The following is an 18,129-nucleotide window of genomic DNA, read 5'->3' as shown; positions in this document are numbered from 1 at the left end:
CTGGACCACTATGGAGTGGTGAGATAGTTGTGGTTTACCGAAGCCCCAAGTATCTTGGACTTTGTATTTTGTATCCAAACTCTTCTTGGTGGGGAGAGATGTGAACGGGGTAGACCACACCAACTTGTGCTGGTCCGCCAGCACTTCGTGCAAAGGCAACGCGATGATGTCCTTCGGTGCCTCCTTATAGCGCAGAGCCTGTAATTTCTTGGATCGGGGATCCGGTTGAGAAGAGGAGGGAATATCCAAGGCTGATGCCAACTTGAGGAGAAATTTTGGATAGGAAGTATCCTCTGGTTGAGATGATTTAGATGGTAGCGGGGGAGAGGGGTCAGAAGGTAGACCCGGAGAGCCCGCGAGGAGATCGGAGTGGGCGTCAGGAGAGGACGATCTGGAGCATCTCTGAGATGGGGGTGGGGAAGAGCCAGAGTCTGAAAAATTGTCCGCAGCCAGAGAGTCTGAAAAGGACTCGGAGCGTGAGCGCTGCCGAGGGGCTGGCCGATCCGGGGGCGAAACCCCTGCTGCCGTTGGACGTGGTGGGTGCTGGCTGGTCGTGGGGTGCTGTTGAGCTGAGAGATTTTGATTAGCTAAAAAAGCACGCAGCAGATGGAGAATATCCTGGTTTGATTGGGACAGTGGCATAGAGGAGAAATTCCCAGGAGAGACTGCTGCCTGAACTCCTGAATGGTGGTGAGGAGAGAGTATCGGCTGTTTGCCCTGTGGAGAGAGAGGCATTGCCTGAGCCAGAGCAGGAGGAGAGGTGTCAGAGAAATGCTTTGTAGCAGTCTGCAACTCAGGAGGGGAGGAGTAACCCTGATGGAGTGAAGCAGGGGAGGAGCTGTGGCTGTGATGCACAAGGTGGGCGGAGCCAGCCGTGTGATGCGATGAGTGGGAGGAGCCAGCTTTGTGATGCGAGTGGGAGGAGTCCTGACGGTGCCGACGAGCAGAGGAGGAGCTGCTTCGGTGCCGACGTGCAGGAGAGAGGTTTTCTCGGTGCCTATGGCCAGGGGAAAGGCTCTCCCGGTGCCGAAACTGATCGGAGGCACTGTCCCGGTGCCGAGGAGGCAGTGGGGAGGAGGTGCTTCGGTGCCCAGAACGACCATGCTGGTTTTTGTCAGCGGATGGTGTTTGCTGGGGTTGAGTCTGAGCACCGACAACTAGCTGGAGTTGTGGTGGCAGAGACTGTTGCCTTTTGCTAGGCAAAGCACTTTCCAGGGGTTCCTCACAATGCCGCTTTTTATTCTTTGCCTTCTTACCGGGCTGCTGAGGTAAGTCCTCCACTACTGCTTTCATTTTTAAGTGTCTCATCTGCCTCGTTCGAGGGAGCATGGCTGCACATTTATCGCAGCTGGAGTCTAAGTGCGTCGTGCCTAGGCAGTGGACACACAGGTCATGCGGGTCTGTGAGAGACATTTTATTTGTACAGCGTGAGCAGCGTTTAAAGCCATGTTTCTTCGCCGACATGGTCGGGAAGAGGAGGGCTGCTAAATTAAATTGGTTGGTAATTGTTGAGAGATTTAGGAGAGATTATAAAAATAACAAAAAAAATAAAAAAATAAACGCGAGAGCTGCACTACGATTTAGTCAACGGGTCTGACCGCCAGAGCGGGAAGAAAAAAACTGGAAAGGGGCGGTGACTACTGGGGGGTTATAGGGGGGGGATAAGGCGGGAAGCTGCACGCAGGCGTAGTAGGCTACGTTTTAATTAAAGCTTTAAGCTTTGCTATATGTCCGGGTCCGTGACGTCATGGGGGAGTCACTTCACTTGTGTGGCTGCAAGAGAAATCTGTCCAGGGAGAACCTCCTACACCTGTGGACCTCCCAGGGCTCTCCCCAAATGTTAAGTAGTAGTAGTAGTAGTCCTAGCGACCTCCATCTATTCTCCTAGCGCCCTCTAGTGGCCTACCCCGGATAGGACAGCCTCATACTTACCACACAGTGTAATGCCACACTCTGTGATCCCTGATTATCGGAGGACAGATTTGCTATTTTGATTATTTTCTATTATTGTCTGAATTTTTTTAAACAAATGATGAGTACTTTGCAGCTCTTAATGCCATTCTTTTCTGTGCTCTTGTGCAGGATTCTGCTGAGCCTCCCTCCCTCAATTCTAATTGCGGTGTGTGGCGAGAGAAAGTGCACCACATTGAGCTCTGCTGATTTCTTTCACTTCATTAACACAGAGCTGGTGAGATATTCAGACCTGTCCCCTCATATAGGACAATTCTAAATTTCTTCTGAAGAAAATGCGTGAAAGCAGTTTGAAAATAAGAATAGCTATACCGGGTCAGGCCTGTGGTCCATCTAGCCCAGTATCCTGTTTCCAATAGTGGCCTGTCCAGGTCACAAGTACAACAGAATCCCATATGGTAGCAAGATTTTGTGAAAAGGGAGCGAAGCCTGTGATTGTTCCAGCACTCTTGCACAGTTTCAGACCACTTCTAATGGGATGGTTAGGAACATGTGTCACAGGACTCTGGAGTAAACATGAACGTAAGAGCTGCTGTATTGGGTCAGAGCAAAGGTCCATCAAGCTCAGTTCCCTGTTTCCAACATTGGTCGGTCCAGGTCACAAGTACCTGACAGAATCCCAAAGAGTAGCAAGATTCCTTGCTGAGACCCAAAAAGTACCAAAATGCCATGCTACTAACCCCAGGAATAAGCATTGGCTTTCCCCAGCTATTTTCCTGAACACTGACCCAGTATTGACATATTTGGTGCTAGATTCCTTCTATCTCGCTGTTCCCTATGCCTGGAATAGACTCCCTGAGCCAGTACGTCAGGCTCAGTCTCTGGCTGTCTTCAAGTCTAGGCTTAAAGCCCACCTCTTTGCTACTGCTTTCGACTCCTAACCATGACTCTCTTACTCAACACCCTCACTTATCACCCCTACCACTGCAATTTCCCCACCCCTAGCTGTCTGTTCGTCTGTCCAACTTAGATTGTAAGCTCTGTTGAGCAGGGACTGTCTTTCATGTTCATTTGTACAGCGCTGCGTAAGTCTAGTAGCGCTATAGAAATGTTTAATAATAGTAGTAGTAGTAGGTTGGTGTACAGTTGTTTAACTTCTGTCTATGGTTTCTTCCTTTTCAGAGAAACTACTGCCCCAGAGCCTTTGCCCTTCCTTACAATATCACTGCACACTTCTTCCGGGTAAGAGCTTGTTGGTGAGATCTCGGTTCCTTTTCTATAGCAATTGCAAATTAAGTGAAGGGCTTTTAGCTCCTTTTTTTATCTAGCATATTTCATGTTATGAGCATTCAATGTAATGCAACTGTTGTTTTATGTTGTTGTATGTCATTTGCTCTTTTCTATAGATTGTAATTTCTGTTTTTATCACTATTGTCATATGCAAACTGCTTTGATGGCCTGACCCTAAGCGGCGAATCAAATAAATGTAGCCCTTGAACTCAAAAACATAAACGGGCACTCTGCATTCCTCATTTTAGAATGGAAACTCTGAGACTGGTGATTGTGGCTGTGTGGCCAGGAGAATTTTACGGCGTGATACCTCAAAGAAGCATATCTGCATATTCCAGTCTGGCTGCCGCATCAAAGAGTCTTGAGATTTGAGATTCTAGGTCAACGTTTTGAGCCATGCCCTTCTCCTGTTATCACAATCGTGCCCAGAACATTTTCAAAAGTAATGGTAGTGGCAGGTTTTCTTCACCAGGAAGGAATCCAAATTTATTCCTATCTCAATGAATGGTTGATTCAAGCAAGCTCTCACCAAGAGAGTGAGCCAGTCACATCCCATGCACTTTCTTCTGCAGTCACTCAACTGTTTAGTCAATGTTATAAAGAACAAATTGGTTCCCTCCCAAACCTTGGAGGAACTGGGAGCAAGATTTGATACCAAGGCAGGAAAGGTATTTTTCAAACTGATGCTTCTATGTCTCAAAGTGCCTTTGGTGTAGGTTATATGCAGGTACTAGACTTCAGTAGCAGTGACCATAGACTTAATATCATGAGTTCGGGCCCATATGAGACTGTTACAGTCATCTCTCTTGCTTCCAGAGTTATGAATATCCCCTATCTTGAACATTGCAACCAAGCAGCAACATGAAGTGGTTGCTTCAGTACAGCAGTCTTGCACTATAAGATGCTGTTAATATGGAATGTGTGAGAATTATTTGAAAGACTAGTATAAAAGGCCCGTTTCGGTAGGTAATGAAACGGGCGCTATCAAGGTAATCCCCCCCTGCAACGTCCTTCCTGTCTCCCCTGCCCCCCCTGCAGCCACCCATCTGGTCTCAGGACCCCCTCCCCACCAACCCTCCTCTCCCCCTGCAGCTACCCATGTCCAGCGACCCTTCTCTCCCCTGCCCCCCTGCAGCCACCCATGTCCAACGACCCTCCTTTCCCCTTGCCCCCCCCTGTAGCCACCCATGTCCAGCAACCCTCCTCTCCCCCTGCCCCCCCTGCAGCGTCCCTTCTGTCTCCCCTGCCCTCCCCTGTAGCCCCCCATCTGGTCTCAGCCCCCCCCCCCCCCCTCCCTCTTCCCCGCCCCCCCCCCCCCGCAGCCATCCATGTCCAGTGACCCTCCTCTCCCCCTGCAGCCACCCATGTCCAGCGCCCCTCCCCCCCCCCCCAGGCACATCAACCCCCTCACCACCCGCAGCCGCCAATACTAACGCTGTCCGGCAGCTGCTGCGTCTCCTGTTGAGCAGCAGCGGCTGGTACAAAAAGAAAAAAGCCAAAAAAAGATTTTAAACCTGAAACACGGCTCCGTAGACAGCCATCTGGCATTGGCTGTCATCTCTGCAGCCGCTCCTCCTCTCCCCTCTGACGTCGCTGCGCTCCTCCGGGGTCTTCCTGCAGGGGCAGTGACGTGGAGGGGAGAGGAGGAGCGGCTGCAGTGACGACAGCCAATGCCAGATGGCTGTCTACGGAGCCGCGTTTCAGGTTAAAAATCTTTTTTTGGCTTTTTTCTTTTTGTACCGGCCGCTGCTGCTCCACAGGAGAAGCAGCAGCGGCCGGACAGCGTTAGTATTGGCTGCTGCGGGTGGCGAGGGAGTTGATGTGCCCGGGGGGGGGGGGGGGGCGGTAGGGGCTTTGGTGATGCACCGGGGGAAGGGTCTTGGGTGATGCGTCGAGGGGGGTAGGGGCTTGGGTGCTGCACCGGGGCAGAGGGGCTTGGGTGTTGCGCCGAGGGGGGGGAACACTGACAGCTGTTTCCCAGGCAGGTGGAGGAGTAGGGAAACACGCTCCGCGTGTTTCCCTACTCCTTCCCTTGCCTTGGAATCAGCTGTCAGTGACATCACTGACATCAGTGCATTCTAAACTGCCTAGCAGACCACCTCCGAGGGAGCCACGGTCCCAGGCACATTAGAACGTTGGAGGTGAGAATTATTATATAGGATGACCATCTTCCTTAAAGCAGAGCTATCAGAACATGAGATCATGTTGGTAGTTGGTCTCTGAATGCTTCTTAAGATAACCTCTTTATGATTTTTAAAACATTTTTGTAATATAAAACCTTTTACAATTTTGTGATTCATGCTAAAGGTAATTAAGACGAAGCTTAACAGTAAAAACTTTTCTGTCAATGTTTTAAACACAAAAATGCCCCAGTATAGTATAAAACTTTCTAATTCAACTTAGATCAACAGAGTAATGGACCATCAGGTGGTTATTTGCAACTTCAACGGTATATACCTTCACACCAAAAGTGTGTATCATCACACATCAGTCCAATTTACAATGTGCAGGTATTTTATTAATCCATATCTCAAATTTAAACTTCAATATTTAAAAAGTTATTTATGAAGTAGAGTATCTCAGTGGTGTACCTAGCTTGGTTGCCACCCAGGGTAAAGCACCCCTCTCTTACAGGTGCGTCACTCCTCTCCCTCCCCTCCCAGGAGTAAGGGGGAGGTGTGCAGCTGTCGGCTCTGCCGGTCCCCTGCCCCGGAACAGGAAGTTGATGCCGGGAGGGGAGGCAGGGGACTGGCACAGCCAACAGCCACACACTGCACCCCCTTACTGCCTGCACCTGGGGGTAGACCACACCCACCACCCCACCCCATAGGTATGCGTGCTGCTTGCATCATGCCCTACATAAATGTAAAATCAAAATCAAGAAGATGGGTTTGCTATCCTGACTAATCCCCCTGTTTACGAAGCCGCGCACTAATGCCGACACAGCCCATTCACTTTAAATGAGCTGTGTCAGCATTGCCGCAGGGCGTAGTGAACATGGGAGTAAGTGAGCAAGTAAAAGGGGAAGAAGGTTCATCATCCTGAGTGTGCAAGTAAAGTCAAGTGCTGTGCAAGGGCATGTTTTACAGTCACTTATTGCTCATTCTCATACAGGGTTTGCTCAGCAGCAGTCTCCGTTGTGAACAGCCAGCAAGAGAAGTCGATTCTGTACTGACGGCTTGTCGTACCAAGTGTCCTATAATCCTCTCTTCCACAGCGGTAGGGGAGTTGACGTTTCTGTCACATATTTTCTTATAGCTGTTTCACATGCCTGCCTAATTGCATGTCTTTATTCAGTTTTGTCTGTGATTCTGTAAACTGGTAGTCTTGTAAATGGCCTCTTTATCCTGTGGCGGTGCTTCTCAAGTCCTGTCTAATGTTATGCATTTTTACTTTACAGCTCTGGTGGCCCTTACTAGAACCAGTGATATGCAGTCAATGGAAGAGATATGGTAGGTCTTCTCTGACAAAGGAGCTGGAAGAGTTGAGAATGTGCCATCATTCTGCTGTCAGGTGAGTGTTTGCCCAGCATGGAGCAATACAGGCAGAAGAAAGGTACATTGTAATATTCTAAAACATTGGATCTCTCTTTTTCGTAAGTCAGTTGCTATGGAAGGATAGGGAGGATTATTCTTCCATATGACTAGAAGTTGGGAACTTACTTTCTTTAGTGACATGCTGGATAATGCAGCCACACATCTGGTGATGCCCTTCAATGGCTCTTAGACCAGAATTGCTCTCTCAAAGCCCAAAACCTTTTGAAATATTGTACTAGACATGTGTCTAGTTTCCCACTTTGGAACTCAGTAGTTAGTCCCCTTGGTTCTTCTTTTCTTCTTGGCCACATTAAACGTGCACCTTGTCTCCAAATAAAAATAGAACAGAGCAAGGAAATAAAAAGAAAATACAAATTCAACAGTGAGTAGGTACTTGTAGGGCCTGGTAACAGTTCTCTACGTAAGCGCTGAATCAAGGGCAGTGGGATTAAAACTAAGAGCAGGGGAGCCTCCAGTGAAAATGCTCAGGACATTAAGAGCTCTCGTAACTCATAGGGAAGCAATAGCAACACCTCCCCTTGGAGTGGAGGATTAGCGTAATGGTTAGTGCAGTGGCCTGAGAACAAGGGGAACTGGGTTCAATTCCCACTGTAGCTCCTTGTGACTCTTGGCAAGTCGCTAACCCTGTGCATAATCTCTTCATAAAGGAGATGAATAAATCCTAGTAAATAAATAAATAAACGTAAACCGCTTTGATTGTAACCACAGAAAGGCGATATATCAAATCCCATCCCCTTACCCTCCCCAAAAAGGCACCCAAAGGCAGCCTCCACTCCATCCAACCCCCACTTGAGACCACTGCTTTTCGCTGCTAACACCAGGTATTTGTGACCTGGATTGGCCACTGTTGAAAACAGGATGCTGGGCTTTATGGACCTTTGGTCTGTCCCAGTATGGCAACACTTATGTACTTACGTAACTCCCGCTCATTGTCAGGAAGTTCCACATGGGTTGTCTTGAGCCTTGCAAGAGCTATGGTCCAATGCATTAACGATCAGGGATGACATTACCCACTTGTGTGGCTGAATTACTTTGCTGTTCACAAAGAACCTCCATTCATTGCAGGTAAGCAGTTACGACGTAATGTCTGTCTCCTGACTCCTTGTGTTTCCTTGACATTGTCTCTTCTTGCTGTTTTTTCTTTTCTTTTTCTTCTTTACATCTCATTGTTTTTCTTTTCTCCCTGTATTGCTCTTTTCCAGCTTCCTAACGTCAAGCAGAAGTTTCATTGCCTCTGACACCTTGTGGGTCTCGGCTGCTTTTCTGTATTTCAATATACAGAGTCATTCAGCTCATGGAAGAATTTCAGAGATGGTGAAGAGTCTGGGGAATAACACTGAACAGGCAAGAGAATTTTCAAACACTTTGCATTGATCTTTATCCTCTACTCAGGCAGTGCTCAAACTGTTGCTTGCCTGTTCTCACTCTATGATTGGCCAAAGAAGTGATGCTGAATAGAGCTACATTAGGCTTCCCTGGTGCTAAATTTCTCCATTTTACAGAAAGAGAGAACATATTGGCAGAAAAAGATCATATGGTCTAGCCATTGTGCCCTCCATACCTACTGTTTCAATCTACAATTCCTTCCTGTCCCTCGCAGATCCTCTGTACTTATCCTTGTTTTCTTGAATTCAGATTCTGTCCTCTCACCTCCCTTTCCATAAAGAAATATTTATTTAAATTACTCCTGAGTCTTTCCCATTTTATTCTCATCATATAATTCCCATTTCAGAGCCTCCTTTTCATTGAACAAGGCCTGCTTCCTATATGCTTATATGCTGGAGGTTTTTAAACATCACTGTATCTCCCTATCCCACCTTTCCTTCAGGGTATATGTGTTCATATCTTTATTCTCATGTAGTATGATAAAAAACAATTAACCATTTTAGTATCCACCTGCTGGACCAACTCTATTCAGTTTATATTGAAGGTGTGAAATTGGCCACAGTACTTGAAACATGGGACCAGAGACTTATGCAAAGGCAATATCACCTTTCTTTGCCTGCTGGCCATTCTTCTGCATATAACCCAAGCACCCTCCTGACTAGATTATCAGATATGACCAACTCCAGATCCAACTCTATTTCTTCACAAAAAAACTTCACCTCTTACAGTGTAATGCTTCCGTGGGGTTTTGTAGCCGAAATGCATGACCCTCCATTTTTTAGCATTAAATCTCAACTGCCATTCTCGGCACACACCAAGCCAGCCAGATTTCAAGATATTCCCCATGAATATGTATATCTAATAAATACGAGTACTCTTGATTTCAATCCAGTCGCTTTAAATTATCCTATAATTGGTACAACGGCAATTGATTTTTCAACTCTTATAGTATGTCTTATTTCACAAGTTTCTTATGTCTGCATTCACTCACTCTCATACCACATACATTCCTAATTCCTATTATCCTAAATTCGTAAGTAGGTCACATTCTACAAGGATGTAATACATCTCTAGGTTTCTGTCCACAGTCTTGCTCAACTTAACTGCAGTATTGAGCCTGTTCCACAACTGTTGTAGATTTACTGATTCATCATGGACACTGTAATTCTCAATGACTAATGTCCAACATTTCAAAAAGGTTCAATACAGTTCCCAGTAATGGATATAGTGTTCGCCCGATTAGAATGTGGTAATAATCCTGCTCCACAGATTTTCAACACAGGTTGTAGATTTAACAGTTCACCATGAGCGCTGTGATACTCAATTCCTGATGTCTGGGACCTTCTTTAGATCTTTTTCTTGTTTAAGACTCTCAACGTGCATATAGGACCCAAGGAAATCTTCCGCTGTAGTCCTAAAGAAGTAAGCACCAGTATCGTATAGTACGCCAAACCCAACGCATGCAAAGCGTTTCGCCCGAAGGCCTCTTCAGGGGTTCAACTATAATAGAACAAACACAAGAACCTGCTCAGAATACCTAATCCTTTTTGTTTGACACTCACTCCCAAATCTTCTTTTCATCCTACCTTTACAATTATTCCTGGCTGCTTGCACAGGATCGACCTCCCTCAGGAGTCCTGGAGAAAATGGCGCCTTAGACAACCTCAACTTGTGAAATAAGACATACTATATGGTAATTAAGAAAAAATAAAATAAAGAGTTGAAAAATCAATTGCAGTTGTACCAATTATACAATGAATATGTATGAGATAGATTTGCATACAATGGAGGCAGTACATGTAAATTTATCTCATACATATTCATTGGAAAAATCTGACTAGCTGGGTGTGTCTTGTGGACTGGGTAGAAAGCCCCTGTTCTAGACCATTCTTCACCAGATCCTGCATCAAGGTTTTCACGTCTTCCATGGTATCTATCCTGATGCAGATTTTTGATGGCATCTTTAAAAAAAAAAAAAAAAACCCAAAACTTTTCCCAACAGTCTTGATGCAATATTGCTTAAAAAATATTGAAAAGAACCAGCATCATCCCATCTACTAGGCAGTTGCCTAGAGCTGCACAATTAGGGGGCACCAATACATTCACACTTGGTCTCCAGGGTTCCTTTTTTCCCTTCCCTCCCTTCGTCCAGGGTGATGACGCAGCAGTTGGCAGCTGTAGAAATGCATGGTGAGTAGCATGGGGCCTTGAGCATTTGTAAATGCTGAAGTCCTGCAGGTTCCTGCCCCCTCCATGACAGAATGCATAGATGTTCAAGGTGCTCCCTATATAAATACTGAACCACATCATCCAATGGCCATCCACTACATCACCAGAAACGTAAGGAAAAGTTATGTCTTACCTGATAACTTTCTTTCCTTTAGTCCTGTCAGATCAGTCCTGACAAATAGGTTGTGCCCCTACACCAACAGATGAAGACTGTGATGAAACAGGGAACTTATGTCTGTGACTTCTTATTTGAATGTATGACATATTTGTTCCCCAATGCATTTTGCTTGTTTGGCCAGTAGATGGTGACTGTCTTTTTTTTTTTAGTAACGCTGTTTCAGAAGTGACAGCTTTTCCTGCCTGAGCTGTGATGTAATTTTTAGTCTCAGTATGGGAGCACAAAGGTAAACATCTCTGTCCTGAGACCCTGTTCAAGGATTGTGAGCTGTTAATTTCCTGAAGCTTCCCAGGTGCTACCCAAGAAGTGACAAAGTGTTTAGATAGTTTTAATATTGATCCTTATTGCCTGTTACTTTTCCATGTTTTATATGGTTCACTATTCTAATTCTGTGACAATAAACCTTGTTAGTTTATTGGCTCTCTTGTCCTGGACTGACTAAGAACCCTGGTGGTTTGTGTGTTGGGTCTGTGGGTGTTTTCCAGGAACTGTAGGACCTCTGAAAGTGTGGCCCCAGTAACTTAGAAATCACCAGGGAATAACTTGAGAGTGGGAGACTCACCCAGAGGCAAGTGGGACCCAGTCGGTGGGGTGGATGGTGCTAATATAGAGCACATGCCTAGGTGCGGGCGGGTCTGAGCAGTGCTGAGGGCAGACCCTCCAGGCGAGTGCTAGGTGTTTTCGTGACAGAGCTAGATGAAGAAAATTGTTCTTGTGATTCACCCCTTATAGAATGTTCAGTATTTTGAATAGACAAGCAATGGCGCTCAAAATCTGCCTGATGGCCAGTATTGAAACTTTGAGACCAAGTGACTCAATCAGGTCATAACTTACCAGCTAGTTGAGACATGCAGATATTTCACTGAGTCAGGAGATGTGTGACATACAGTTGGTTAGGAAAAACTTAAAAGTAGAATCAGTGGTATCTGAAAAATGTAATTTGTAAGCAAAATAAAATTTTAATTTCAACAATTTTTATTGATGATACGGCATGTTAACGTGCCAACAAACTCCACAGCAAACTGGTACATAATACATGTCAAACAAAGACAGGGTGATATTCCATCATCAAAACTTTTTTACATTTTCTCCCCTCCCCAACTTACGCTGGTAAACCCTCCCTCTCAATTTAGACACAGTACTGTTAAGTAAAATGACTTGGCAAACCCTCAAAACATCCAACAAATAACAACCGTTCTGTATTAAAATACCCGCCTGCCCCATTTATTCTCCATGCGACAACAAATGAGAAGTAGGTCATGCAACAATTAAATACTCATGGTACTTGGCTACGTATACCATGCGCCTGGGTGAAATAGGCTCTATGCAAGATCCAAATTCAGAGCTTTTCAGTTTTGAGGAAAGCTCGAAAAACTTTTCTTTTTAAGAAGTTTTATAATTAGTGTGTGTTAACTTTCTTTATATGAATTAATTGATGTCAATTTTCAGGGTTTGCCTGTTTGCTTCTTGTTATGATCCACACTGAGCTGTATAGGTAGATGCAGAATATAAGAAGTAAAGTAATATAATGTAATATGTTGTGATAAGTATTATTAGTACAACTCAGATGAAAAACAAGATGGTACATTGGCTTTGCCATTCTCTGATTAGGCTTTTCTGTAAAAAAATGGTGAATTTTTTCTTCATTTTTAGATTTATTATAGTGTAAACCACTTTCTACTGAATAAGATGAGCTTAAACATAAACAAATACTGAGCATCTTAGGCTGCACGGGGTTCTTATTGGGTGAAGAACACAGGACTTCTTTTTTTTTTTCCCTTCTCCGTCTTCATCTGCTAGTCAACAGACACAACCCACAGGTTCTACACTGGTCTGGTGAGACTAAAGGAAAGGAAATTTATGTGGTCCATTGTAGGATGCAGAATAAAATTGGTAAAATACTGGGGACAGTCCATGATAACTGATTAATAATGAGTAATAAATCTAAATTAAATACCAAGGCTCAGCTGACTTGAATTATGTATGTGTATAATATGCTCAGATGTAGTTCTTCTGTGTCATATAATATGCCATCCCTTGAATGTCAGCATTAGTGAAAAAAAATCCATCATTTCCTTAGCGTCCCTCCGCACCGGACCAGGATTGGACTGATGGGTTGTGCTCGCCTACCAGCAGGTGGAGACTGAGAAAAAACTCTGACTCTAGAGAGCCAATAGGAGCCCTGGCCATGTGACCTTAGCCTCAGTATTTTCTCAGTCTCCCAGCAGGTAGGAAGTGAGCCCATTAGTCTCTCTCCTTTTCTCTTTAGATATTACAGATATTTGTGATAATTCTTCTGTGCCTTAAATCTTATTTAGAGGCTTGACAGGGTTTCCTTTCTCTTCTTTCTTTGACAGCCTCGGGGGTGTTAAACTCGGGTGTCTCGAGTCCACCCCCCTTCCTCCCCATCTCCCTGGCTTAGCAGGGAAGGGCCGTCCCTTTCTCTGGAAAGGTGTACCGTCTTTGGGAGAGGCAGCCACTTTTAACAGGCAGCTGCTTTAAAAGAATTAAATCAAATAAAAGGAAATTCAAAGAAGCAGCCTTTCTTTCCCCAGACTTCTAACGAGCAGGCAGCTCCAGTGTTTTATTATGATTGAGGGGTTATAAAAAAAAAAAAAAAACAGAAGAAAATAATTCAGTGTCTGTGACTTTAAACAGCGATTTTTCTCGTCAGATTTAATTTCCTCCATTTTCTTGCGTTTTGGTGGCGGCAGCTTAAACAAATGAAAAAATAAAAAAGAAAGTTGCAAACCGCGTAAGCGCGGCCACCTGTTTTTTCCGATATGGCTTAAAAGTTCAAACAGCTGCATTCGGTCAGCGTCGCGCAGTTCACGCAGCCAGAACGTGTAAATTTTGCTCTCCCTTCAAGGTTTCTTCGGGTCCGGTGCTGCCTCCGGTTTTTTCGGGGCCTTTTTCGCCGGCTGTTGTTTCTTCGCCGTTCCACTGGGCTCCGCTTGTTCGGAGGTGTCGGGCGCGCTGTCGACGATCGCCACGGGGCCAGTGGCGCGAACGGCGGCCATTTTGTTTCTCCCTCCATCTTATCAGTCAGGGATCTCTCTGCTGAAGGTAAGGCTGCAGTTCATAGAGCAGTTCGGCTCCAAGATGTGTACACTTTTGTATGTGCTGAACGGCGTATTCTAAAATGCTCTTCACATCAGCAGGCAATATTTGGTTGAAAGGGGGCTCCTTTCATATATGGATATATAACAAGCTTTTCTTCTTTTAAATTTCTATGTATCACGGGGCTGTTAACACTAGTTTTTTCTGGTGTTCAGTCATTTTTCATTGCCTGGTGGAAAATCTACATCTTATCATAATATCATAATTCATTTCAAGCATTTTCCTCAATAGCTGTAGTATTATACAGTGTTTTAAGAACTTTAGAAACTTTCTCTATAGGCATAGAGTAAATTTCTGTCTGTCTCATTCCCTGGTGAATAGGACTACATTGTCTAAGAGTCAATTGATTGATACTTTGCAATTCTGACCATAATATCTTAGTTCCTTTCAAGCATTTTACTCCATGCCTATGATGTTATATAGTGTTTTAAGAACTTAACAGACAATCACTCTCAATGGCTGTAGTGTTATACAGTGCTTTCTTTTTCCGACTTTAAGAAGCCTTCTCTAGAGGCATACAGTATATTGTTCAGATGCCATAGGGATATATCAGCTCTTTCATATTCTCTGAGGGACAGTCCTGTCTACCAAGCTTCCAATCACTCAGCTGCCTTAGCAGGCATGCTTTATTCATGTCTTCCCTTCTTTTCCAACTGCCTTGAAGCCTCTCATATTTCATTTTAGCTTTCTTCTGGTTTTTACAGGACATATGGAGGCATATTTTCAAAGCACTTAGCCTTCCAAAGTTCTATAGAAACCTATGGAACTTTGGAAGGCTAAGTGCTTTGAAAATATGCCTAATGGTCACTTAGAGAATAAAGTCATCCTTTCACTTAAAGATAGTGGACGGTCCTCAAACCATCTACTCGTGTTTGTCTCTACTCTATCAGTTCAGCATTGGCAGATTATAAACATCCTGGTTTGGTCCAGTATGCCTATACATACCATCTGCTATCTCTTCCTCTTCCTTAGAGACCTGATGTTATATCAAGCTTTCTTGAATTCAGATACAGTCTTGTCTACACTGCCTTCACCAAGTGGCTGTGGCACAACTTCACTTTTTTCGTTACAGGTAATTTCCAAGTTTGTCCTTTTTCATTTTCATTCTATGCGCCTTCACTCCAGAGTGTTCTTTCAATTGGAAGGGGATTCACTCACTTCCTGTGTATTTATGCCATAGGTACATAAGTATGGTTATGCTGGGTAAGGCCTAAAGTCCATCAAGTCCAGCATTCATATCTAATGGGCATAGGTACATAAGTTTTGCCATTCTGGGGAAGCTCAAATGTCCACCTTTCTACAGCCAGAACAGCATTAAAGGAAAAAAAAAAAAAAAACCTCTCACGAGAGAAATCTCTGCTCCAAAAGCAAGGCTTTGCAGTAATTCTGCAAACTAACGCATACAATATTTGCCATGGCTGTTCACCACTAGGAACACTGGGGACCCTGGGCCTAGGTTCGGTGTTTTAACCTTAAAAACAAGCTCAACATTCATATCTATTGGGTGTGAGTCTGGTACTACTACTACTACTTAACATTTCTAGAGCGCTACTAGGGTTACGCAGCGCTGTACAAATTAACAAAGAAGGACGTTCCCTGCTCAAAGGAGCTTACAATCTACATCTCAGTGAGGGAGGACGCATGACCGTGGTACGTGAATTAGTGGTATGTGGATTAGGGAGATCCAAGAAATTACAGGCCGGTGAATCAGACGTTCATACTGGGACAATGTTTTTCTGTCCGGAGCGTACTACCATAGCTGGTGGACTCCTATATTCAGAACTTTCTATATTCAGAACTTACCCAACTATGGAACGCCATAGAGATAGGGTTGGAGTTTGTAGCCCTATTTAACTGGTGTCCTTGGTCACCCTTCCTCTTCTCCTCAGGATCCAGAGAATGGCTAGTTTTTTGCTTATGCATTAACCGGTCATTTTCAGCAGTACTCTCTCTTCCGTTCTTTTATAGATCTAAGAGGATGTTCATTGCGCTCTTAGGGTCATTTCATTCTTACCTAGACGACTGCCTAATTGGAGAAAGTCTTATCAGCAGAGTTCTCAGGTCACGCACCGGGTGTTGCATTTCTTACAGTCTCTAGGTTGGGTGGTGATTGTAGCCAGGCCTCTCATTTGATCTCTCATTTGATCTCTCATCAGATATCTCTGATTTTCTCTTTGTTTAGTCAGGTTGGCGCACAGTCTTTTGTCTCCTCTGCAAACATCCCAGTTTATATTTTTCTTGGTGACCTTGGGCCTTCGGCCATTTCCTCGCTCTATTCTGCAGAATGCAATTTTACTTTCTAATGCCCAAGAAGGAATTTTCCTTCATCCTATTGCGAATCTCAGGGTCATCAATCGCGCTATTTAAGTGTCATCTAGTTACCTCAAGAACCTTAGTTCTGTCATTGGGATGCTTCGTGCAGTACACTTTTTGGCAGAAGCTTGTTTGTATATATTTTTTTTCTGGGGGACCTCAGCAATTCGTTTTACCTTCGGGTGAATTTTGTTTTCCCTACTGACAAACAAGGCGGAGAGAGCTATGTTGGTCCTTGCCATGGCAATGGGTTATGTCATCCGCCAAGGAGGAGTTAAGAGTATACTCTTGAGTTTGTACTCATTTTTTCTTAGTTGTGTCACCCTGCATTTAGGTGAATGGACTCTCATTTTTTCAGCCTTACTTCCTCACTGCGACACTTCAGGGCTATCTCTTTTTGCCTTCAGGCTCACGAACATTTCTTGCTTCTTCCGTTCAGCAGCAGTCTTGACGGAGACAGGGACAGATGCCAACGTCCAGCAGGGGTTTTTCAACCTTCTTTATGCGTTTCTTCCGTTATCTCACTAGGTGTTTACGCAGAACCAAGGCATCCTTCTACATCCGGACCCCCAGTCACTCAAACTTATGGCGTGGTTACTGGGTCCGCAACATCTTTGATATTTTCGCAGGAAGTACTTCAAGTTTTAATTGCTTCCAGACAGAAATCTACATTAAAGTCCTATGAATCAAAGTGGCGACAGTTCACTCTGTGGTGCTCCTCTCGCCACTTCATTCCACAAACAGTATCCATTTTGCATGTTTTGGAATGTCTTCTGCATCTTGCGAAATCTTGTCTGTCTTGCTCATCCATTAGAGTTCATTTGGCAGCTATCAGTGATGCATGATACTGTTGACAACCGCACGCTTATGCAGCATCCACTGTCAAAGCGGTTTCTTAAAGGAGTCCTGCACCTGTACCCCCCGCTTCGTCCACCAGCTAGGTGAACTAGGTGAACAGACTCTTAAAGTTCTGTTTTCTAGTAGCCATAACTTTTTCTATAAAGTTTTCCTCTTCAAGCAGTGTTTCCTAGTAACCATTGCAGCAAGTAGATCTATGTGTGGAATACTTCTACGGTTGGTAACTTCTTTTCGGTCTGCTGTAGTTTAAAGTTTTCACCTTTCCCAATCGGTTTTTTCTTATTGGTTTTGTCCTTCTAGCCAGTAGGCGTAAAAGTTTTTCATTGTTTCTAACCCGCTATATCGCGAAGGATCAAGGAAATGAGAATGTCTATTTCTCTTCTCGCTGAGAGGGCAGTTCCACAGCGTATTACAACATATTCCACAACTTCAGAAGCGGGCTCTATTCTTACTACGGCGATTTTTGGTGCTCTCGGTGCACATTGGTAAGTTGGCAACTTAGTCCTAGTTTCATTTTATTTTGCTCATTGGGACACACTACATGTTAGTTGTCGCCAGGTGGCCTATGCAGCATGAACATTTCTCTGCAGTTTTCATAGGGTCCCTCCCTTCAGATTACTGCTTTGGTACTTCCCATCAGTCCAATCCTGGTCCAGTCCGGAGGGACGCTAAGGAAGGAGAAATTAGATCTTACCTGCTAATTTGCTTTCCTTTAGTCCCTCTGGACCGGACCAGGCCCCTCCCATGTTCTCTCTACTCTTTAGCTTCTTTTATTAAGTAGGAAGTGTATTCAGTAGGAAGTGTATTCATTCCTTTACGATTCGTGGAACAATACTATATATATACAGAACTTTACGTGGTCTATATCACTTCTCTGGTGGTTGCTGGTGAGCTCAATTGCTGGAATCTATCTATAAAACCTTAAATACGCCATACCACTTCTCTGGTGAGAGTTGTGGCTGAGCTCAGTTGCTGGAATATCTATAAAACCTTAAATATGATTTACCACTTTTCTGGTGAGAGTTGCTGGTAAGCTCAGTTGATGGAATATATATAAAATCTTAAGTGGGCCATACCACTTCTCTGGTGAGAGTTGCGGGTGAGCTATATTATACGTGAGCCATACCACTTCTCTGGGGAGAGTTGCTGGTGAGCTATAGTACAAGTGAGCCATACCACTTCTCTGGTGAGAGTTGCTGGTGAGCTGTAATACATATCGGGCCATACCACTTCTCTGGTGAGAGTTGCTGGTGAGCTCTGATACTTGGCATTGCCGAGTGCTTTGTG

General features: G+C 44.5%; 1 protein-coding gene across 1 annotated transcript in view; it reads left to right on the top strand.

The window, feature by feature from the left end:
- Nucleotides 1-18,129, top strand: part of LOC115471372 (Fanconi anemia group A protein-like) — a 138,234-nt gene that overhangs the window by 99,578 nt on the left and 20,527 nt on the right. Inside the window, exons 33-37 of the mRNA XM_030205070.1 lie at nt 2,083-2,188; nt 3,094-3,153; nt 6,316-6,420; nt 6,602-6,714; nt 7,961-8,102. Of these exons, the coding sequence (XP_030060930.1) occupies nt 2,083-2,188; nt 3,094-3,153; nt 6,316-6,420; nt 6,602-6,714; nt 7,961-8,102 (526 nt within the window). The remainder of the gene's footprint in view (nt 1-2,082; nt 2,189-3,093; nt 3,154-6,315; nt 6,421-6,601; nt 6,715-7,960; nt 8,103-18,129) is intronic.

The sequence above is a fragment of the Microcaecilia unicolor genome, chromosome 5 (assembly GCF_901765095.1).
Source record: "Microcaecilia unicolor chromosome 5, aMicUni1.1, whole genome shotgun sequence".
NCBI lineage: Eukaryota > Metazoa > Chordata > Amphibia > Gymnophiona > Siphonopidae > Microcaecilia > Microcaecilia unicolor.
Note: the sequence above shows the minus strand (reverse complement) of the source record. Positions and strands in the feature narration are given on the sequence as shown.